Source organism: Patiria miniata, unplaced genomic scaffold (assembly GCF_015706575.1).
Source record: "Patiria miniata isolate m_02_andy unplaced genomic scaffold, ASM1570657v1 HiC_scaffold_7, whole genome shotgun sequence".
NCBI lineage: Eukaryota > Metazoa > Echinodermata > Asteroidea > Valvatida > Asterinidae > Patiria > Patiria miniata.
In genome coordinates, this window is record NW_024037074.1 from 41,263,171 (window position 1) to 41,287,419 (window position 24,249).

Here is a 24,249-nt window from a genome sequence, read left to right on the forward strand (position 1 = left end):
CGGCTAACTTTGACAGATTTTGGATTAAAAGAACGAGTTTGACAGAAAATTTGACAGAATGGATTTTTTTTGGCAGATTTCTGGCAGAATTATGCAAAATTTGACAGAAAAACATAGCAAATTTGAACAAAATGGTACATTTGTGTGAAAAAGCTTGAAACAAACCCTTGCATAAATGGGACAGGTTGGCTAGTCTAGGTGCTGAGGTTCACTGAGTACCCAACCTCGTCCCCAGTGCTTACTTTATTTCCAACCGCGTTTCCAATAGTAAACCCTGGATAGGAAACTTTCTTCCTGTATCCTGATTGGATACCGCAATTGGCTAGTAATGGATTTTTATCGTGTACTTGGTGCTATTATTCACAACGTGCAGTACGTGTTTTCGCGATCATTCGTCCACGCCTTCTCGAAAATACTAAATTCCTTTCCAATTTGCTCATATTAATTTGAAATATGATACTGCATGTTGTCTCGATAAGATCGTAACAGTTTGATTTCAAAAATCGTGTTTTCGTAACTCACGCCGTGCTCGCGCTGCTACGAATTGACTCTGTTTTTACCCCAGACACCGCATACAAAAACAAACGCTAATGTGTAACGCATATCCAGGCACCAGACTGTTCCTCATTTGCATACGTGTGCAAAAATCTTTGCACCTGCATAAAATGGCACGACAGTAGAGCGCGTAATGAATATGCATGACTATGACGTCACTAGAAGCTCATGAGTAATATATCACGCACGGTACTGATAGATATACATGTACATGTAGATTCTCCCAATTAAACGAGTAAAGTGATGTTTAATTAGGATTCTACCGATACATTACCGTAATGAGGAGTCACGTGAGATTGTATTGTTTAGTAGCTAAAGGTATGCCACAATTGAAAGAAAAGAATGCAATTCCTGCCTGCGTGCCCCTATAAAAGGCCCAACCACAGGCATGCTCACCAGTGATTTAAAGTAATTATAACAAATTACACTGGTCCCGTATACTAGGGCGGGTTGAGCAAAGAGACGGAGTCAAAACTTGTGCTTGGGCACATTGGGTGGGAGTCACGTGACTCCTCATTACGGTAATGTATCGGTAGAATCCTAATTAAACATCACTTTACTCGTTTAATTGGGAGATTCTACCTCACCATTACCTCCATTCCGACTCACGTGAGACTTTAAAGCGGGACAGTGTAATGTTAATCAAGTCCCTTAAAACAAGAAACTGCACAGAGAAATTTTGCAGTACTCCTTATCGGATATATTAGATTTTATTTTTGCATTCTACTTCTAGAGCTAATTCTAGCTCATCATTATTAATAACTTCGAAACAATTTGTCTCTTGACAAAAGTACATGACTTTGCATACAGTATAAATCTCATTATACACACTTTTACGCCAAGACTAAATTGTCTCTTGGCAATACACGGTATAATAAACAAAGTTAAATTTTAGTCTGTCCTCTGACAACCGAACACAGTATAATTCTCATTTTAAACAAAATCAAGACTAATTTGTCTTTTGACAAAAAGTAGTATTCACTTCATTATAAACAAATCAAGACTATCTTTGTCTCTTGACGATGTTCAGTATAAATCCATATTTAAACTGGCACTTGTTTCATGAGTCGAATCAGCACTTTACCGTGCTATTTAATGGAATAAAACTTTCCTTGACCCATTTCATTTTTATTACACAACATATGCTCGGCTAATCATTTTTGACTTAAGATTGCCTGAGAAAACTGACTTTGTGCTCCTTCTGAGCATAAAATACTGTCACTTCTGTTATAAAACTTGGCGAAGGTTGTTGAACTTGCCCAACCTGCCGTCTGCAAAATTAAGTTAATTGGTACACCTTTATTGGCGGCTGCCGAGGTTGAGGCAGTTCTAAAACTATGTGCTTTGAACTCGGACACATCTACGCCCGCCTCAGTTAATGACTGTTTTAACCAACGGGAAACAGTGGCAGTGCCTATCTCCTTATGCGGCACTGTATAACTTAAAAATAATTTTGACTTGGAGCCCCTAAAACTTCTTGTCCTTTTCAGATACTCTAAGAGGGTTCGCATAACACATACACTTTTATCATGCGGGTATGCTGACAATATAACTTGTGGTTGAGGTTTGCCCGGTTTAGATGTTTTAATCAAATCAGTTATTTTAATACAAACTTGTTTGTTTCTAACCTTCATGTTAGATATGTCGAATAGGCTCAATGTCTGAGCCCGCTGTGCAGTGGTAAGTGCACATAAGCAAATCAGTTTGTAAGTCAATTGTTTCAATGCAATAGACTGTAATGGTTCCATCTTACTAACATATCGAAGTAAAATACCAACATCCCATGTATGTGAATAACGAGGGTACTGAGGTTTTAAATTAAATAGTCCTCGCATAAAACGAATAACCAAAGGATGGCTACCAAACTTTGTTTTATTGTCAGACGTTGACCAAAGCAGTGATGACAATGCACACCGTGCTGTATTAACAGTGCTGTATTTTGCCCCAGAGTGAACTAACTTGGTGAGAAACTCCATTGCCACGGTTACAGTCGCACGAACTGGATCGACAGCCCGTTTAGTGCAGAAACGTAGCCATTTTTCGATGGATGATGCATATTGCTTCTTGGTACTCGGTCTCCATGATTGGAGGATAATGTCAATAGTTTCCTTCGAAAATCCTCTTGATCGGAGCGACTGCTGGATAAGAGTGAAGCACACATTGTCATTCGGCCCTCTAGTGGATGGCGACTGTGTGGATCGTGTGGTAGTCTCAACAACCCGTATGTCTTTGGTAGTGTTACTGGCATAGCTATCAACAGGCGCAGCATTCTGGGAAACCAATGTTGGGTTTGCCATAATGGGAATATAAGTATTCCCATGGCTCCGTCTACCTCGATTTTCTGCAATACCCTGTCAATGACAGCAAAAGGAGGAAATGCGTAAAATATTTCGTTCGCCCAAGACATTGTAAACGCATCACATGCAACTGCCTCTTACGGTGGCCCACAACTGTCACGGCAAAAGCAAAAGCGCCACGGCAAGCGCAAAAGCGCCGCGGCAAGCGCAAAAGCGCCGCGGCAAGCGCAACAGCGCCACGGCAAGCGCAAAAGAGCCACGGCAAAAGAAAAAGCGCCACGGCAAAACAAAAAGCGCCGCGGCAAAAGAAAAAGCGCCACGGCAAAACAAAAAGCGCCGCGGCAAGCGCAAAAGCGCCACGGCGAGCGCAAAAGCGCCACGGCGAGCGCAAAAGCGCCACGGCGAGCGCAAAAGCGCCACGGCGAGCGCAAAAGCGCCACGGCGAAAGCAAAAGCGCCACGGCGAAAGCAAAAGCGCCACGGGTTTATTGGGAAGGGGCGTAATCATACATGCCGCTACTACATCAACAATAAAATGGGAAGGAGAATGGCCGCCACCAGGAATTCTTATTAAGCACAGAATTTAATTCTTTGAGAAGTTATTTTATGGCTGAGAAAATAGCAAGGCCAAGGAAAACCGGTCAGGAAATAAATCGTCGATATTAATTTGTTGTAGGATAATTATTATTCCAAGAGAGTTGCTGCCGTGAATCAGAGTTTATAAAGGAGTGGGACTCACTATCAGCACCATCAGGGCCGTTCATTTCTTTACATTTCGTGGGATGCAAACAATGACGAGGACGGGAGGCTCTGTGAGCTGATGCATTTTTTTGAAGAGTTTTTTTCCTTCCGACTAGCATGCAGAGAAGAGTTCCGTTAATTTGAGACTTAGTTCACCCATGGGCGTCGCGAGGGGGGCAAGGGGGCGCTCCCCCCCGGAATAAAACACAAAAAAGGAAGGGGAAAAAAGAGAAAAAAAAGAAAAGAAAAAGAGGCGCGAAGTCATAGTGGTGTAAATTGAATGAGTTGGGGGGGGGGGGCAAAATGTCCCTGCCCCCGTCTAAAACTGAGAAATCGAGAATGTGTTCAGAAATACAAGATTTTTTTGGGAAAAATATGTTTTGCCCCCTCTAGAAAAAAATCCTGGCGACGCCCATGAGTTCACCGGTGTGTATACCAGTGTAGGCACACAATTGAGCTGCCCAGAGTTTGGATATAGAATAAGAAAGAAAGAAATTAACTCAGAACCTAGAACTCACTGGCCCACCCACCCCGGCTCAAGAAACCAAGAAGCCGAACAAGACCTCATGATGCTTAGCGATAGCGATGATGAGTTGCCCTGTGGACAGTCTTTCACATCCTCGCAGAATCAGCCTGCAGGGCAGAAAGAGGGCTTGTTTCCGGCATCAAAGAGTTCCGTATTCACTCGAAACAAAGCAAACGGCTCTTTTCAGAGCCACCAAATTTTCATAGAAGAGCTTAGAACTGTGTATCTCAACGATAACACTTCTCCTTTGTTTAGTGTCTCTCCCTTACCCCCCCCCCATTTTTTAAAGTTAATTTATTTATTTCTTATTCTATATCCAAAGTCTTCGCCTGTGTTACGTTCCTTACATGAAATCCACGACCTAACCTCCTCTGTCGAAAGCGTTGCAACTGTCTAATAGAACGATCCCTTTCTCGATTTGTGAGTTATCTTCAACTCAGTCGTGTTTATTGGGAAGGGGCGTAATCATACATGCCGCCACTACATCTAAAATTAAATGGAAAGGAGTATGGCCGCCACCATGAATTGAGAAGTGATTTTATGGCCGAGAAAATAGCAAGGAAAACCGGTCAGTGCAAGCAACGTTCAGCGAAGAGTTTTGAAATTCCCGCTCTCTGGGGAAAAAAAAATTAACTCATACACTCTGGGCAGCTCACTAGCGTGCCTACACTGGTATACACACCTGTGAAAAAAGGCTCAAATTAACGGAACTCTTCTCTGCATGCTAGTCGGAAGGGGGAAAAATGTCTTCAAAAATGCATCAGCTCACAGAGCCTCCCGTCCTCGTAATTGTTTGCATCCCACGAAATGTAAAGAAATGAGGAACGGCCCTGATGGTGCTGATATAGCGAGTCCCACTTTCCCTCTCCTTTATAAACTCTGATTCACGGCAGGAACTCTCTTGGAATAATCTTGGAATCATCCTACAACAAATTAATATCGACGATTTATCAGTCCTTGCTATTTTCTCAGCCATAAAATCACTTCTCAAAGAATTAAATTCTGTGCTTAATAAGAATTCCTGGTGGCGGCCATTCTCCTTCCCATTTTATATTTTGATGTAGTAGCGGCATGTATGATTACGCCCCTTCCCAATAAACCCGTGGCGCGTTTGCTTTCGCCGTGGCGCTTTTGCTTTCGCCGTGGCGCTTTTGCGCTTGCCGTGGCGCTTTTGCGCTCGCCGTGGCGCTTTTGCGCTTGCCGCGGCGCTTTTTGTTTTGCCGTGGCCCTTTTTCTTTTGCCGCGGCGCTTTTTGTTTTGCCGTGGCGCTTTTTCTTTTGCCGCGGCGCTTTTTGTTTTGCCGTGGCGCTTTTTCTTTTGCCGTGGCGCTTTTGCGCTTGCCGTGGCGCTGTTGCGCTTGCCGCGGCGCTTTTGCGCTTGCCGCGGCGCTTTTGCGCTTGCCGCGGCGCTTTTGCGCTTGCCGTGGCGCTTTTGCTTTTGCCGTGACAGTTGTGGGCCACCGTAGCCTCTGGGTCAGGCAGCCATGACACAAATGGCTTAAATTGATAATTGGCTTTGGACGCAAATAAATCAATACTTGGTGTGACACCCAATGTTGATATGATTTTGTTAAAAATATTGGCATCTAGTTTCCATTCCAGATTATCCTTAAAGGATCGTGACAAGGTGTCTGCACAAGTGTTTTGTACACCAGGTATATGGCGTGCAATCAACCAAATGTCATGTTGGATGCACCAAAACCAAATTTGTCTGGCCAAGTCATTCAGTTCAGCTGAATGACAACCTCCCATGTGGTTTATATATGAAACTCCTGTGACATTGTCCATTGCAATGGACACAGTTCTGTTCTGAATGTCAGTTTGAAATGACTTTAGAGCATAAAAAACCGCAAGGAGTTCTAGATAGTTAATATGAAACCTTACTTCATGCAAATTCCAACGGCCATTAGTTTGAATGTTAGCCTTTGGACAAGAGGCTCCCCAACCCATGAGGGAAGCATCAGTAAACACTTCGATGTCTGTTACACGGGGTAATATTGGTCGAAAATTATATGGTAAATTTTGTATCCACCATTGCAAATCGGACTTACTGCTTGCAGTGAGAGCCATTTTGGCCTTGTAATTTCCATGACATTTTTTCAGAGCGATGTTTTTGCTCACTTCCAAACTTCGGTAATATAAAGGCCCAAGTGGGACCGCTGGAAAACATGACACAAGTTTTCCTATGACCTGTGACACCCGATGAATCGTCGGGTTCGACTGTCCTATGAGTTCATGGCATGCCTCAACCGCGGTTGATAATTTGCAAGGCGGTAAACGCACTGTCATTTCTACTGAATTAATGGTGAATCCCAAAAACTCCAATTCTTGGACTGGGGTAAAGTGTGACTTTGATTGATTAATCACAAACCCAAGTTCATTTGTCAGTGCACAACGAGCTGCAATGTTACTGGTGCATTCCTGTAATGTGTCACCAATAAGTAATGAATCATCAATATAATTTGCCGAAATTTGGCCAGCATTACGTAATGTTGATGTGAGTAGTTTCATGACCTTTGTAAAGATACGAGGTGCACTAGCAAGCCCAAAGCATAAGCATTTAAATTGCCACAGTTTATCTCGCCATTGAAACCGTAAGAACTTCTGATGTTCCTGGGCCATGGGTATCGTAAAATATGCATCCTTCAAATCTATTGATGCTAAATAGCAATTTGTCCGAATCAATGTCAGTGCAAATTCAAAGGTCTCCATTTTAAAATGGTGATATTTGACAAATTTGTTTAGAGCTTTTAGATTGATAATGAGTCTCATTGAGCCGTCTTTCTTTGGTCGAAGAAAAATGTTGGACACAAATTGTCCGTGACAGGGGTTGACCCTGATAATCGCTCCTTTTTCTTGTAATTTTTGAATTTCTTCGTCAATCAGTTGCGCCTCCGGGTCAGAGTATTGAATAAGCTTAGGTTCATGTGCCTGGACCGGAGTGCGATTAAATTCGATATGGCAATGTGCAACTGTATCTAGCACCCATTCATCAGAGGTTATGTTTTCCCAAGCAGGGATAAACTGTTGCAATCTTCCAGCAATAGGTGATGTATACTCACTTACCAACTGTAATGGTGCCGCTAGGTCACCGTTTTCTTGGCTGTCGAGGCCCCGGTGCTGGTGGATTGGCTTGGGGTTTGGTGGTAATTGCCACTGCCATGACCGCTGCTGCCGCCGGAACGGTAATAACCCTGGCCCTGACTCTGTGCTCGACGATAGTAGCCTCGGCCTCTCGGGTAATAAGGTGCCCCGCACGGTGGGATGATCCACGGCCTGAAAACTGTCTAGTATTACGACGTTTGGGGTCATTTACAAACATCTGTGAACTTATTTTGTTTGTCTCCACTATAGTTTTGCATGACTGAACTAAGTCATCCCCGAAAAGGAGACTAGTGCACGGGACTTGCGATGAGCACAAGGCCGCATATTTTTGGTTGAGATCAGGTCGGATACTGTCTCTTCTGCGCAAGTTGAGTTGGGCGTTGCCCGAGCCAAGTATGGCAATTGCGTCAACCAGCATTCTAATAAGCTGAGCTGTATCAATAGTCTCATTGTTATTTCTGGCTTTTAGCATTTGATCAGTGGCCATTGCGATGGCTATTGATGCCCGTACAAAAGAGCTTTGCACCTTTTGGAATTTAACATCCCTTGCACGTGTTGTGGGTTTTAGGATTGACCATATCTCAGGGTTCACTCTAGTTAGGCAAAGATTACCGCAGTTGCTTGGTTTGTTGTATTTGCCCAATTTTTCTTCTAGTTTTTCTGGCTTTATCTTGCCTTGAGCAAGTGCATTTACTGTTTTAGCCAATTGGTCATTTAGGGCTGAACTTTCTTTTTCGTCACTCTCAATTAAGGCCGCCATTTCGGTCAGCAAGTCATCCTGGTTGCCAGTATCGCACAACAGGTTATCTAAATCACCTTCAGTGAAAGTGTCTATGCCCTTTTCAGGTACATGTACATAACTATTGCCAACAATTGCGTTGTCATTGCCCGTTTCCGGTGCAAGGTTTAATGCCACTAAATTATCATCAGGAATTTCACCCTCGCTTAATATTTCCTCAGTTGGAAAGCGGTTAGCGTAATGGCTAGAACCGGAATCGCTGCGGTGCAAAAACGCATTTGTCAAAGTAGCAACTGTTTGCTGCAAGCTAGAAACTGCTTTGTGCAAGTCCGAATTGTCGCTGCTAGTTTTCGCGGCACTAGGCGGCTCGTTCAGCGTACATGAATTTGCTTGATCTATATTCTTACGTTTAGCAGTTCGCTTCTTGGCTTTAGCTGCTGGCGCCGGTGGCGTTGGTTTGCTTAAAGATGAGCATGCAGTCTCCGCTATTGGTAGCTGCGTGAGAAATGACAACTCGTCATCCAGTTGACCCATTAGGCCCTCGTCTTCCGAGGGGTTAATATGCAATATGGCTTCATCTGCCATTGCTACACTACTGGCCACGCTCGTGGTCCAACTTTCAATGTGACTGGCTAGAGCGCTGCGTGAAAACGCACCGATGTACACGCGGTAGCCACTAAAAATACACTGGTGAGCATGCCTGTGGTTGGGCCTTTTATAGGGGCACGCAGGCAGGAATTGCATTCTTTTCTTTCAATTGTGGCATACCTTTAGCTACTAAACAATACAATCTCACGTGAGTCGGAATGGAGGTAATGGTGAGGTAGAAGCACACTGTATATGCTGCCTCCCACTTACCGATGATATCACATTTAACATGTCCTCTTTCTACTGTCGCGCCGCCACCCTCTAGTATCGTCCCACTTACCGATGATCATCACATTTAACAAGTCCTCTTTCTACTGTCGCGCCGCCACCCTCTAGTGTCGTCCCACTTACGTACCGATGATATCACATTTAACAAGTCCTCTTTCTACTGTCGCGCCGCTACCCTCTAGTGTCGTCCCACTTACCGATGATCATCACATTTAACAAGTCCTCTTTCTACTGTCGCGCCGCTACCCTCTAGTGTCGTCCCACTTACCGATGATCATCACATTTTAACAAGTCCTCTTTCTACTGTCGCGCCGCTACCCTCTAGTGTCGTCCCACTTACCGATGATCATCACATTTAACAAGTCCTCTTTCTACTGTCGCGCCGCAACCCTCTAGTGTCGTCCCACTTACCGATGATCATCAAGTGGGACGACACTAGAGGGGGGCGGCGCGACAGTAGAAAGAGGACTTGTTAAATGTGATATCATCGGTAAGTGGGACGACACTAGAGGGTAGCGGCGCGACAGTAGAAAGAGGACTTGTTAAATGTGATATCATCGGTACGTAAGTGGGACGACACTAGAGGGTGGCGGCGCGACAGTAGAAAGAGGACTTGTTAAATGTGATATCATCGGTAAGTGGGAGGCAGCATATACAGTGTGCATCTACATGTACATGTATATCTATCAGTACCGTGCGTGATATATTACTCATGAGCTTCTAGTGACGTCATAGTCATGCATATTCATTACGCGCTCTACTGTCGTGCCATTTTATGCAGGTGCAAAGATTTTTGCACACGTATGCAAATGAGGAACAGTCTGGTGCCTGGATATGCGTTACACATTAGCGTTTGTTTTTTTATGCGGTGTCTGGGGTAAAAACAGAGTCAATTCGTAGCAGCGCGAGCACGGCGTGAGTTACGAAAACACGATTTTTGAAATCAAACTGTTACGATCTTATCGAGACAACATGCAGTATCATATTTCAAATTAATATGAGCAAATTGGAAAGGAATTTAGTATTTTCGAGAAGGCGTGGACGAATGATCGCGAAAACACGTACTGCACGTTGTGAATAATAGCACCAAGTACACGATAAAAATCCATTACTAGCCAATTGCGGTATCCAATCAGGATACAGGAAGAAAGTTTCCTATCCAGGGTTTACTAGACACTAGAGGGTGGCGGCGCGACAGTAGAAAGAGGACTTGTTAAATGTGATATCATCGGTAAGTGGGACGACACTAGAGGGTGGCGGCGCGACAGTAGAGAAAGAGGACTTGTTAAATATGTGATATCATCGGTAAGTGGGATGCAGCACATACAGTGTGCATCTACATGTATATCAGTATCGTGCGTGATATATTACTCATGAGCTTCCAGTGACGTCATAGTCATGCATATTCATTACGCGCTCTACTGTCGTGCCATTTTATGCTACCCTGCAAATGATCCAATACCAGGGTGAGAGAGCAGGTAGTGATGGGCGCGTACTGCTCGACACCCTGGGGACGAGGTTGCTGAGTACCGGACTTCGTCGTGATGCAACCGCGTTTCGCCTGAAATTTACCCAATTCCATAATATTTTTATGACTATAGATTGTTTATAATGTGATTTGAACCTTAATTAAGGCAAAACTGCAACATCTGCATGTGATTTTAGGTGTTTATAGTGTTATTCGAATTTTGGGGAATTTTGCAGATTTTTGGATAAATCTGACAGATTTTTAAAGTGCATTTAGCAGAATTTGGCCATGACCTTACGGTCTACCCGATGTGCAGTGCCGCGCCGGTAAAGTTTGACTGACTTTGAGTTGAGTTTATAGTGGAGCGAAAGGGACCTGCGATTTCTTGTCGACGATTCAGAACCATTTGTCAGCATGCCGAAAGTTAAAATCAGCGTTTTGTATTGGTGAGTGCTTTTCAGGGCAAGTTGTTGTTTCAATTCCAAAAGAACGCACTCTTCATGCTCTACAGTACAGGGCGTTGCAAGGTCATTTTGGAAAAAAATGTTGCAACCTGCACGACCTGACGCGCAACACCTGACGCCACTTCCGCGATTGTGTACAAAGTCTATGGAAAGTCAAGAAAAAATTTTTTTTTTAAAGTACAGTCGTTTGACCGGTTCCGCAATCGCAAATCGTCTGAAGCGTCTTGTGGCGAAAAAACGTGCTTTCACAGGAAGCTACCTATCTATAAATTAGCCCCATAAATGTGGCCTATTTACTGGACTGCCTCCGTAAACATAGGCCACACATCCACATGTACAAAAATCGTGTCGACGGAGCCAAATTTTGATTTTCACATTTAGGCTTAGTTTGTAGGTTTTTTTTGCTTTAGAAGCATACTCACCCTCTTTACAGGCTAATCAGAAAGTGCTGCCTTTTTCAGATGTCTAATTTTTGTGAAATTTCATGTTGAAATTTTGATACGCAAACGTGTAAAAATGAATCTGGAAATTTCACGAAAAATATACATCTGAAAAAGGCAGCACTTTCTGATTAGCCTATAAAGAGGGTGAGTATGCTTCTAAAGCAAAAAAACCCTACAAACTAAGCCTAAATGTGAAAATCAAAATTTGGCTCCGTCGACACGATTTTTGTACATGTGGATGTGTGGCATATGTTTACGGAGGCAGTCCAGTAAATAGGCCACATTTATGGGGCTATCTATAAATATGCGCAAATTACTCACCTACTTCATGATATGAATAGTTTTCTGCGATCGTTTGAAAGAGAAATTTGCCAGGACATTTTGTAGAGGTCAGTGCTAGTGCTTTGACCGGTTCCGCAAACGTTTTCCAGTTTCGCAAACAGCGCCCTCTGCGAGACTGGACTGAAAATATTCCTTGTTTACTGGCCAAATCTAGATCGTTTTTGTCCCCAAACCAGCCAAGAAAAGATGTGGATTATATTTCCCTGTGCATGAGTAGTCCTAGCCCCATAAATTTGGCCTATTTACTGGACTGCCTCCGTAAACATAGGCCACACATCCACATGTACAAAAATCGTGTCGACGGAGCCAAATTTTGATTTTCACATTTAGGCTTAGTTTGTAGGTTTTTTTTGCTTTAGAAGCATTCTCACCCTCTATATAGGCTAATCAGAAAGTGCTGCCTTTTTCAGATGTATATTTTTCGTGAAATTTCCAGATTCATTTTTACACGTTTGCGTATCAAAATTTCAACATGAAATTTCACAAAAATTAGACATCTGAAAAAGGCAGCACTTTCTGATTAGCCTATAAAGAGGGTGAGTATGCTTCTAAAGCAAAAAAACCCTACAAACTAAGCCTAAATGTGAAAATCAAAATTTGGCTCCGTCGACACGATTTTTGTACATGTGGATGTGTGGCCTATGTTTACGGAGGCAGTCCAGTAAATAGGCCACATTTATGGGGCTAGAGTAGTCCGAGTAACTTGGACCCAACTTATCGCCTCTTTTAACATTTGGACATGGTCTGGCGATAGTGGGGTCCAAGCTAATACCGCGACCTGGACAACATCATCCTGTCACTGTCCCAAAAACCAACATTTTCCAACAAAAAACATCAGATTTCACCTTCAAAACGGCCTCCAAATGACTAGATATGCCACCTGAGGTACAAGTAGACATCGATAATTAAGATGGTTGTACTGAAGTTTACTTACGATCCGGAAAAAAAGTGAAATTTTTCGTTCATTTCGGAGAGCTCCCCTCGCGATCTTGAACACGTTAAATTTCCGATCGTGTTTAATGTTTGAACGACGCGATTTCTTGTACATGCCCAGCGTACATTCGATGGTCCCCGTATCCCGAGTGCGATTCCGTTACCAAGCGCGCGCGATGCATCGATTATGATAAAGATCACGTTTGTAAACACATACATGTGCATTTCGAACTGTAAAAGGGAATCGGGAACCAGCTTGAACTGGTATCCGCCATAAAAGCTGCGCTAGTTCCCGACTCCCTATTATAGTTTGAAATGCACATGTGTTTACAAACGTGGTCCAGTCTACTCATTATCATAATCGATGCATCGCGCGCGCTCGGTAACGGAATCGCACTCGGGATACGGGGACCATCGAATGTACGCTGGGCATGTAGAAGAAATCGCGTCGTTCAAACATTAAACACGATCGGAAATTTAACGTGTTCAAGATCGCGAGGGGAGCTCTCCGAAATGAACGAAAAATTTCACTTTTTTTCCGGATCGTAAGTAAACTTCAGTACAACCATCTTAATTATCGATGTCTACTTGTACCTCAGGTGGCATATCTAGTCATTTGGAGGCCGTTTTGAAGGTGAAATCTGATGTTTTTTGTTGGAAAATGTTGGTTTTTGGGACAGTGACAGGATGATGTTGTCCAGGTCGCGGTATTAGCTTGGACCCCACTATTGCCAGACCATGTCCAAATGTTAAAAAAGGCGATAAGTTGGGTCCTATCGCCAGACCATGTCCAAATGTTAAAAAAGGCGATAAGTTGGGTCCAAGTTACTCGGACTAGTGCATGAGCCAAGGTCTGCACATTAATATGCGTCCAAATTTACAAAATGTAACTCCATAAAGTTGTTATGGTTCGTTGGATCTTTTTTTACGTTATAATTATTTGACTTGCTTTAATTCAATTAAATGACTTTCTTGCTTTTTGTGCATTCTGTCAATCATCTTGCAAGTTGCAATCACTAATATTTTTCTTTTTTGTTGTTGTCTTATTCTTATTTCATTTGTATTTAGACACACTCTGACTTTGGATAAAACCAGACGCAAACCTTGTACCGAATTGCTCCAGTTGGTTGTTTTTTTTCCTCACATATGCACAGACCAGTTATTTATGAATTTGAATTAATATTTTCTCCAGGATCATTTTTAATTCCTATGACACTTAAGGAAGTGACTGCATGGCTGGATGAATTGGAACTGAATCATTGTCTGTAGGGAAGCACTGTTTATTAATATTATTTGTTTATTTAATTATTATTATTTATTTACTTTTGTTTATTCCCTCCCCCTTTTTTTCATTTTACTTTTTTTTTGTGGGGGGGGGGGGAGTGTTTCAATATGTTCAGGGTAAAAACACAATATGCTTAATTTTGTGTGCACCAACATCCAGTAGGGGGAACCTGGGGGCCGGGAGGGGAGGGGAACAGGCCTCAGCAGGCCAGAAACATACAGACCACATACATATTGTTTCACATTCAAATTAAATTTCACAAATAAATTAAAACAAATTGTTAAAAATGTCATAAATCCTATGGCTGTTTCATAGCAATGGCAATTTCTAATTATAATGTCGTTGGAAAGTTAAAGAGAGGGTTCAGTTACTCCTCATACGTTGTTGCACATATTAACTCTGTACGTGTATCATGCTTGGGCAACATAAAAGAAAATGTCAACACATTCATCATGTACATCCCGATAACCCTTTCAATATATTGACATGTGGTACCTGCATGTGTAAAATGTAAATGTAATACAAAACTAAAGCACTCAAGAAGCTACCCCTTTTAAATCCAAAAATATACCTGTCATATAAATAAATGGTGATGAATCACAGAAATAGACATGTTCTGTGGGTTTTTTCATGCAAAGTAGCATAGTTTTTCAAACACCTTACTTCTCTTTCACATGTACTGGTTAATAAAAATGTATGTAACGCCTTTAAATTTCTTGCCTTTATTACACCTGCATGTCTGTTTAATTGTTATACACAAATAATTTAAGCACTCCAGAAGCTACATGTAGCACTATACAAAAAAAAAGAACTTGTCACATAAATAAATTAATTCAAAGGAATGGTGATGAAGACACACAGCTACATGTACTTTCACTATAATATTCAACTTCTTCTTGACCTTCACAGGTAAAACTGAAAAAAGATGTGCTGATGGCCTCTTATGGCCTATCAGGAGGCTGGCGTAATCTTCTTCTTTGTCTTTGGCATTGTCTGTATGAAACAGAAATTTTACATACATCTTTTAGTTTATGACCAAGTTGAGACAAATATGAGAAATGGTTTATAGTATTTGACAAATGTTGTGCTCCAAGAAAACAATCAAACTTTGTGTCTCTGTACTGACGAGAGACTGGTCTTCATTATGAAATATTAGGGGACCTATTTTTCTTTTTGTTTAAAAGGGTAAAGAGTAAGGTTAGAACCCACCGAAAAAGGATAATTTTAAATTTACTAAATTACTGGAAATGTCCTTTGGGTTAGAAACACACCTGCGTTTTATTTTCCATATTATTATGCACTATTTTTAATTGTTCCCCACAAAGCTCACCTCCTAGCCTGGGCTGACTCATGCACCCTGGATGTGGAGAGTTGTAACTCTAAAATGAATCCAAACCCCTGAGGCACAACCGCTTCAACAACAAGTATGGGGTGAATTTGTTTTGAGCAAAGGAAAAACGTTTAGTGGGAAATTTGCTCACTAAGAAAGATTTTTGTATTTTAAATTTTGAAGTCCGAATTGTTTTTATCCAAAACCTACAGTGCTGTCCGGAAGCTGGACAGAAGCAAAATCATTTTGTTTCAATTTTGTTTTCAATTTTGCACTGAACACCCAGAAATGATCATCAAATTCGACATTTTTAAACAAGGATTAATAGAAATTCTCAATTTCTTTGTAAGTTGTAAAAAAAAAAAAAAGATTCATGCCAAAATAAATAAAGTGCGCCGCGCTAGGGGGCCGTCATCAACAATACTTGTCAATAGCAGCACCGGTTAATACAGTGCACACCATGGCCAGTGTATTGTATAGGCAGTATGAATGCGTTTGGGGAACCGGCCAAACGACCAGCAGTTACTCTGGTGGGTACAGAAAAAAAAATTCAGAGACTTCAAATCTTTATATTTGTAAGGTTGAATAATGAATAATTATGTGAACACATAAAAGCATTCAAGTCGCGTTCTTGCACACTTTTTGCAAGTCGACATAGATATCCTTGAACCACTGCCCCTGCTTTGCATAACAAGTGCACATGAATGAACGATTCGACTTTTATTCAAAGAAATTTCTATGTACAGTCACCAGACTCTATTCAGTAAAGTCCCCGTCAAAACGAAAGTAATCAATCCACGTGCATAACGCACGGCTACACCGTCGTACAGTGTGGCAGGGACACCAACAACTAAACATTTTTTTAAAAAAAGATAAATATTCTGATTGAATTTCGTTAAAAGATACTTGTTGGTGAGGTATCACATAATTTTATCACATAAAAGAGGAAGACCGACAACTTCACGCCGTCACTGAACTAGACACACATGTACATGGTGTTCAAGTACATGTACATGTAAGTGCATGTACATGTACATGTTCAGTTTTTTATTAATCGAAATTATAGGGGTGGGTGGGTGGGTCAAAATAGTTTGGAAAAAAAGTCGAAATTTTAAAACATTGAAAATTCTGAATGGCCCCTTAGGTAAGCTGGGAATAGGAATAAGTGGGTATGGGAAAATCTATCCATATGTTAGGCCGTGTCCGATTAACTTGACTACGGCTTGATTTACACACAGGCCTATGGCAACGGCTGCAGCCACTTCTCATAGACCCGTGTGTAATTTCAAGCCGTAGCCAAGTAATTGGGACGCGGCCTTGGCTAGGGTTTGAACTCAAAGTGAGAGGGTACTGAATGTATGTTCTGCCACCCTGACCCCCAAAATCAATAATTTTCGTTGAAGTATCTTGTGTTGGCATGTAAGACCATAGCTGAACTATAAAGTTAGACAAAGCTGTAGCTTGGATGCAACACAACTCTTAAAAAAAGCATATGCCCTCTTTTATTTTAAAGAACAGTCCTAGTTCCAACCCAATTGAGTAAAACAAAAAATGACACATTTCGTATTCTCAAACGTGAATTTAGGCCTGTACAAATAAAGAGTTTGTATAAGGCAAAAACAAAAAAATGTCTCTGGTCAGACCAAAGTTCTGGAATTGATGTGGCGACGCCCTTTTTTTTTTTTTTTTTTTTTTTTTTTCAAGCTTGGATTGTTCAGACAAGGTTGGGTACTCTTTTGCTTTTTTTTGTGTCCTCATGTACATTGGTGTCCTCCATAATTTGCCTTGGTGCAATTTCCCATTCCTTGGTGCTATTTGGTACAACAATTTGAGGAGGTGCAGCAATGGAGGGCGCTGTTGGAGCTACCGCGGAACATTTTGGGGGAAAAAAAGATTGACGCGCATGATTAAAATCGACGCGCACGCTGACCAGAGACCAACTATTTTTGTTTTGCCTAATCCTACATGTAGCAAAATACAGGGCAAGCCAAAAAAAAAAGAAACCCAAATGGTGCCTCCTATTTTGTAAAGAATTTCTGCATGTAGCTTTTTCCAAATATAGGATATGAAAGTCCAATTAACGAGCTTTCTTTTAGTGAAAGAAGCATTCTAATCGCTCATGTACTTTTCCAGTTATGGAATTTGGAACACAAACAAAAAACCTTGTTACACCCCTAAATGCTGTAATGTACATGTACATTGTGAACATGCTGTTCAAAAACAAATTAAACCTGCATTTTTTTTAAGCATGCATAATCTTAACCATCTTGGTATTGGAATGTTTATTATACAGTAATTTTTGATGCAAATTGTGTCTCTTTTATTTTGCAGCGGTGGATGAGGGTACCGCTCCAAGGTAAGACGTCTACCTTTTTGCAACAGAGAACTGAAAATAAAATAGTCCGGATGTTATGTTTGCTGTCCAAAGACATGCAGTGACTTTGAATTTTATTACAAGTGTCATTTCGTACACTGCAGAGTCCACTTCTAACAAGGTCTGATATAATTCATGCAAGCATGCAAATTTTACATATGACAGTCTTCTTGAGAAATGGCATGAGGGCTGTTGATTGGTCGATGGCCGTCAGATGACCTCAATGCATGAATGCTGAGAAAATGGCTGCCGCCATTGTTGAGTGATTTATGTAAACAGTATGCATATTACTTATACATGTCAGTACATTGTGCCTTTGCTGATGTCAACTACACGTAGGGCTGTCTCAAATATACCAAATACTCGAATATGGATCATCAACCGAATATTCGAGGAGCTTTTTCCCAGTTTGAATATTCCGTGAAGAAAAAAAGTGGAAGGTACGCAAACAACTGAGAATAGACAACCCTAATGTCAACATCGAATCAACTTAAACAATTTACACATTGTCACTCTGTTTCAATTTTCCACAAAAAAAATTATATTTGCATTTACAGTACTTCTTCTGTTTTTGTTTGGTTTTTTGTTTGACTTCTGTACATTGACACTGAACAGATTGCAATACCCATGTTTTTCATTTTCTTTTATCAGTTTATTAACCTGAAGATGGCATTAAACGACGAGTTTGAGGCGGACCAGATGGACATTGTAAGTTGCAACAGTCAAAGAGAACCAATTTAGTCTATTGAACTTACCTGTAAAATTCTCATTTCTCAAATTAGATCAAAGTTTCTTATAGAAATTTTATGTTTTCAATTCTTGTCTGCCCACAAAATGATCATATCAAATGTATTCACTGCCCCGTGGATTTATACAAATGTTCCAACAACTTCTAAGCATGCATAAACTGGTTCTTTTTCTGCTCGACCATAAAGTTAGTCAGAAAGATGTCCATTCTAGGCCATTCGTGTGTGTATGTGCCTTGCTCTAGCAATGCTTGTCATTTTTCAGCAGAAAATCAGCTAGTATAATTTCATCTCATTTGAAAAAAAAGGATTCACGTAAAGAAAAGGCTTCACTTCTAAGGCCATAATGTGAAGGGTTTTTTCCTCCAAACTCAAACCCTGAATTGTTGCACTTTTTTTTTACAAACAAACTGTGGAGCACAAACATTGTACTTCAATATCTTAGGCCCAAAAAAAGTCTCAGGTTTCTGGTATGGAGCTTGCCCAAAAAGTGGTCCGGCGAGGCGTTTTTTTTTTTTTTTTTTAACCATATTTTTTTTCTTCAAATGTTGGCTGATGACTGCAAATGGTGACCGGCTAAACTAAGTGCAAATATATGGGAGTCCAGAGAGGCCACATAAAGCTTATTTTTTATCGTAACCCATCCAAAAACACGTTAAAATTGTGCAGCAGCAGGATTCCAGTCAAACCAGTGAGTTTGGCGGTTTTGAGACATCATCTTTCATTGAAAAAAAAACTTTTTCATTTTGCCGACGCGCATGGCTACGGCGACGCGCGCACATGCCATAGACTGGAGACTTTTTTTGTTTTGGCCTTATGGATAAACTGAGAGAGTATGGAATTAATTGCCCAAATTATATGGAATTAAGACTAAAACAGTGTGGTATTTATGACATTCCAGGTGATAGATTGGTTTGCTGTCTCAAGCAATCACCTTTTGTGCCGATATATCACTATCAGTTACCGGATGAAAAGTTGAAGATTTTCACAGATCATCACAAACTGTAGTAACTTTTGTCGTTTTTTTTTAACACGTAGGTTGGCGAGTCCACTCCTAATATAAGTGGTTACCTGGAGGTCTCTGTCAATGGTCAGCTGGTCCACTCCAAGAAGGTCAGTATCGGTCATTTTGATGGTCAGTCGAGGGGTCGTTCCGCATTTATTTCAGAAAGACCAGGACCGGCTGATTCATACTCAAACTCAATCAAACCTTTGAATTTGTTACTTCACTGCAAGTATTCACGCTGAGAATTTGCAAAAGTTGAACACATCTCTGCACCTGTACATGTTACTGAGAGAGTTTAAGGACATCAAAATCGCTTCACATTTGCATTTGAATATAGAAAAAAAATCAACCAAAATTTTGACATGCTGTGTCAGATTTTGATAACTTGTTTCACCCCTCCCCTTTTTGTGTGTGTAACCTTTGACCCCAAATAATCTTCACATGAAACAATATGTGACATGTTAACACAAAGCCAGTGGCAACTTACAAATTGGTGCATATTGGCGTATTGGCCTTGATGGGATACATGTAAAAGAAACACTTGATGTACTTGGGACTGGATTGTTTTAAGAGAGATCAGGACAAAGTATGTCTTTGTACTATATTTCCTGTTCATAGACGCTGGCCATGGCAGTACTTCACATAATGACCGTGCGCCTGTTTAGGAAAAAGGAACTAACCTTGTTCATTTCCTTTCCAGGAGGTGGCTTGTTAATGAATTGAAAGAAGAAAAAAAGTGCATACAATAATTAGGTCAATGTTTACAAGCAGTACACAGTTCATCCAATTTCAAGTCATACATTGATTTTTTTTTTCAGTTGACCACCAATTTTGAGTTTATTTGGGCAGTGCAAAAGAGATTTAAAAATAAAACCCTAGAACTTCCTTTTACATCGTCAGCCCTTACCCTCCCCCCCCCCCCCCCCCCCCTAAATGTACTGGTTACCAGGACTTAAATATTTTGGACATGGGCGTCGCCAGGATTTTTTCTAGAGGGGGGCAAAACATTTTTTTTTCCAAATAAATTCCTGTATTTCTCAACATATTCTCAATTTCTCAGTTTTAGAGGGGGGCAGGGACATTTTGGCCTCCCCTCCCACTCATTAAATTTACACCACTATGACTTCGCGCCTCTTTTTCTTTTTTTCTTCCTGTTTTTTTTCTTTCTTTTTTTCCTTCTTTTCTGGGGGGGGGGCGCAAGCGCCCCCCTCGCGACACCCATGATTTTGGATGAATATAAAAACACCACTTAGAAAAAAATATAGCAGTTTTCCTATTTGCTGTTGTAGAATGGAGATGGCTACATTGGCAGTGACGCCAAGATGAAGAAGATATTTGATGCTGTGGGTGCTGCCATGAAGGCATAAGATGGCCACAGCTACGCCAGAAGTAAGTTATTTCATCCCCATGCCGACATGGGTCGATAGAACATGCACTAGGTTCGTCCTTGGGATTACTTATGGATAATGGTCTGGGGCTTATTTGGCACTTTGCACCAAAGTCTTGCAAAGCGCTTCACAATTATTACCCCTGTTCATCAGGCCACGAGTCCACTTTCCTGCAGTAGCTCGAGATCAGCACAGTCTGGTCTCTACCCTCACAGGTACCCATTTATGCTCCTGGGTGGAGAAAGGCAATTGTGGTAACGTGTCTTGCCCAAGAACACAAGCACCGTGTTCCCTGTCGGAGTTCGAACCCATGTACCACGGCACGTGAGTCGAACACTGGACCACAGGGCTGCACTCTTGGAGGACAATTGCATTAACCTGTTCATGCTGGGAATATTTTGACAAGAACGGAACAAGGCACAGGATTACTTTTCACTCGACCTCAAGCCTGGCGGGTTGAAGCAATCACCCTCGGGCAGCACACTCGTATTTCCGGCCTCGCTCGCAGCATTTTTATCGGTCATCCGTTTTGAATACTGCAAAACATTTGCTTGTAAACAAGTCATCCAGCGCAAACTGATTAAGGAGTGCACTCAGAATTATAAAATCATATATGTCAGATGTAAATCGTGTAACAGGGTTGAAGCCTAAACCACAGCAGAATTGTTTGACAGAAACATGTGCTGTGTAAAGCCACTTTCAGATGACATCCACACATTGAATTTGTGGTCTGCGGGTAATTCTGCAGGTTGTGGGTTCGAGTCCAGCCTGGGGTTATGGTGCCTGTGTCCTTGGGCAAGGCACTTTGTCACTCATTGCTTCTCCCCACCCAGGAGTAAATGGGTACCTGTAAAGGCAGTGATGGTTATTGTGATTGAATTAGCTTGCTTGCGCCTAACAGGCAGCATTGAGCTGCTGTATACTCCCCAGGGAGCTGAGATGGTATTTGCAATATTTAATTGGCCCAATGATCAGGGGTAATAATAATACTGTAAGTGCTGTGATTTAGTTTACTAATAAGAACGTTCTTAAATGCCGATTATCATCATCATCATTTTCATTATGAAACAGCTTTTGCTTGCCAGTCCTTGACAAAGTGCATCCTACAAAATCAGCAACACACTTTTGACATGTAACCTCGATCCTCCAAATTCCTCCACTTTGGCAAAGATTCAGGGCAGTTTAGGCCAAAAAAAAAAAGTCTCCGGTTTCTGGTATGGAGCTTGCCCCAAAAGTGGTGCGGCGACGCCACATAAAGCTTATTCTCGATCATAATCCCATCTAAAAACACGTTAAAATTGTGCAGCAGCAGAATTCCAGTCAAACCAGTGAGTTTGGCGGTTTTGAGACAGCATCTTTTATTGAAAAAAAAACTTTTTCATTTTGCCGACGCGCATGGCTACGGCGACGCGCGCGCATACCAGAAACCGGAGACTTTTTTTTTTTGGCCTTAGGTTAAAGTAAATTTAGGATTATTTGAAATTGATACAGCGAATGCAAGTAGTTTTGTCCAGTAAATGCAAGTAGTTTTGTTTTTTAAAGTAAATTTAGGATTATTTGAAATTGATACAGCGAATGCAAGTAGTTTTGTCCAGAGCCCATGCTTCATTTCATTTCATAGAAACTCTCCTCGTTCATTTCTTTGTTTTCTCCATCTTGTTTGTTGTTCTCAGTCAAATGGACTCGACATTTCAAAGTGGATGGGCCTGTTTATGACGGGACAAGCTTAAACGTGACTACCCTCACAAGGCTTGTTCTTGATGCTGTACTAGGAGCATCCGCTGGGACATGTGGACTAGAGTTTGGTTCTGGTACCAAAACAAATGAATTTACTATAAGATGTTCAGCACTAAGACACTTTTGTAATATGCACAAATTATTTCTTCAGTTTAACTGCCTACTTCCAACATGGTGTCCTCTGTACCAGGGACCACCATCTAAATGATAAACCGTGAAAAGTGATATTTTTCACCAAAGCCACATTCCCATTGGACTTTTTTTCCACGGCCATGCGGAGACTTAACGCGGCATTTCTTTGCGTAAGTCTACCGTGTGTTCCGACTCAGACTTTTTATTTTTTAAAGCCGATGGAACGTTTACTCAATCTGGCAGAATGCCCCTGATAACTTACCGTGGCTGCAGGGGTAATCTTCTATGACCACTTTCGGCCTGGTAGTTTTACATCGCTGTCGCGGTAAGTTGACAGGGAGGTTAGTTTACCATTCGTCCCCATTGTCACTCTTCAGGGAAGTCAAGGTATTAAAAGTCCAGTGGGAACATGGTTTATTTTAATTTTTTGTGCAGGTGTTTAGCTTGGTTATTACACTTTTCATTTACAGTCGAGTCTCGTTAATACAAACTCGTTCGGACCTAGCCAAATTGTTTGTTATATCAGAATTTTGTATCAAGAGGAACATCAGTCCCATTCATTGTGCACATAAATGCACAGTCGGGACTAAGACTTTATGTTTGCTATAACCAGAATTTTGTATTAACAGAGTTTGTACTAACGAGATTCAACTGTAAATGGTTTGGTACATTTTATTTAGGCAACTACACCAACTATTTTTTTGTTCAAGGTATTCGGCTTCAGCCGAGTGCCATATAAGCTTTACCACTCGGGCGAACTGCAGTTTTTAAACATATCCAGTATTGGATATATTTAATATATATTGACATCATTTTTGTAAGAACAAATAAACGTATTTTAGATATTTCTTGATGCTAATGTTTGGTCAAGTTTATCAATGTTATCACAAGCCTTTGTAGCAAATTGGAAGGTTTTCTTTTTCCTTTCTTTGAATCATAAAAAAGTAGTTTTTCCCCTAGTTATTCAAATCTCATTCCAAGCATAATTTTCTTGTCAAGCGTCTTGAAGTTACCCTTTCTTCAAAGAACATTAATGCAAAATTTCCAGTTGGGGAACTCAGATATGACTTCTTCTATCTTGCTCTCATATCATATGAGAAATGAAACGTTCTGATCTTAAAATGTGCGACTAAAAAAATGAGACTAAAAATGTGACTTTTCATGTTGCTAAAATATCAACGGTCTATCAATTTGCAACTGTTCAGTTGTGCTTCCAAGTTGAGATGTTTGCCTAGTAAAATTTGAACTTATGTTACAGGAGGAAATCATCACTTTTAGAAGATTCACAGATAAATTATATTTGCAATTTATTATTCAAACCGCAATTGAAGCAGCTGTACTATGAGAAATTATGCAATCTATTTCTTACTTTCGTTGACCAATAAAAAGGACTCGGTGTGGTGAAAAGCATGGTGATTGGTCCACTTATTTACATGTGTATTGTAGTGGCATTATAACGATTAAAGGAGAAGAAGTAAGGCACCAGCTGGGGCCTGGGGCATCCTGCAAAGACATGAAACAAACATGGCGTACCCTCGAAAGTGCAGTGGCTTAAGGGGGGGGGGGGAACATGGGGGCACGCCCTTCCGCTCATCAATATCTGGGGACGGGCAAAATGATTGTCTTTTTTAATTAAATTTGCGTTCCCAATGCTATTTTCCTGAAAAATAGATTCCTTTTCTAAATTGCTTTTTTTTTCTAGCAATACAAAAGTTATTCACTTTTGAATGAGATATTGACCGAAGAACAATCGGCCCATGTTAT

The 24,249-nt window shown here is 41.1% G+C and overlaps 1 protein-coding gene and 1 long non-coding RNA gene across 3 annotated transcripts; one reads left to right on the forward strand and one right to left on the reverse strand.

The window, feature by feature from the left end:
* Positions 1–1,232: 1,232 nt before the first annotated feature.
* LOC119746414 lies at positions 1,233–8,624 on the reverse strand. Of its 2 annotated transcripts, none has more exons than XM_038223336.1 (2): positions 7,184–8,624; positions 1,233–2,906 (listed from the first exon to the last, which is right to left on the reverse strand). In XM_038223336.1, the coding sequence occupies exon 1, from the start codon at positions 8,544–8,546 to the stop codon at positions 7,206–7,208; it is 1,341 nt and encodes a 446-aa protein (XP_038079264.1). In that variant the 5' UTR covers positions 8,547–8,624; the 3' UTR covers positions 1,233–2,906; positions 7,184–7,205. The 2 variants fall into 2 exon arrangements, with proteins under 2 accessions (XP_038079264.1, XP_038079265.1); XM_038223337.1 differs by having other exon boundaries at positions 7,180–8,624.
* A 1,866-nt stretch (positions 8,625–10,490) lies between these two features.
* Positions 10,491–23,892, forward strand: LOC119746416. The gene is made up of 6 exons (XR_005273740.1): positions 10,491–10,751; positions 17,434–17,458; positions 18,128–18,184; positions 19,261–19,335; positions 20,518–20,617; positions 22,290–23,892. It is a non-coding gene; the product is annotated as an uncharacterized LOC119746416 (long non-coding RNA).
* Positions 23,893–24,249: the final 357 nt, after the last annotated feature.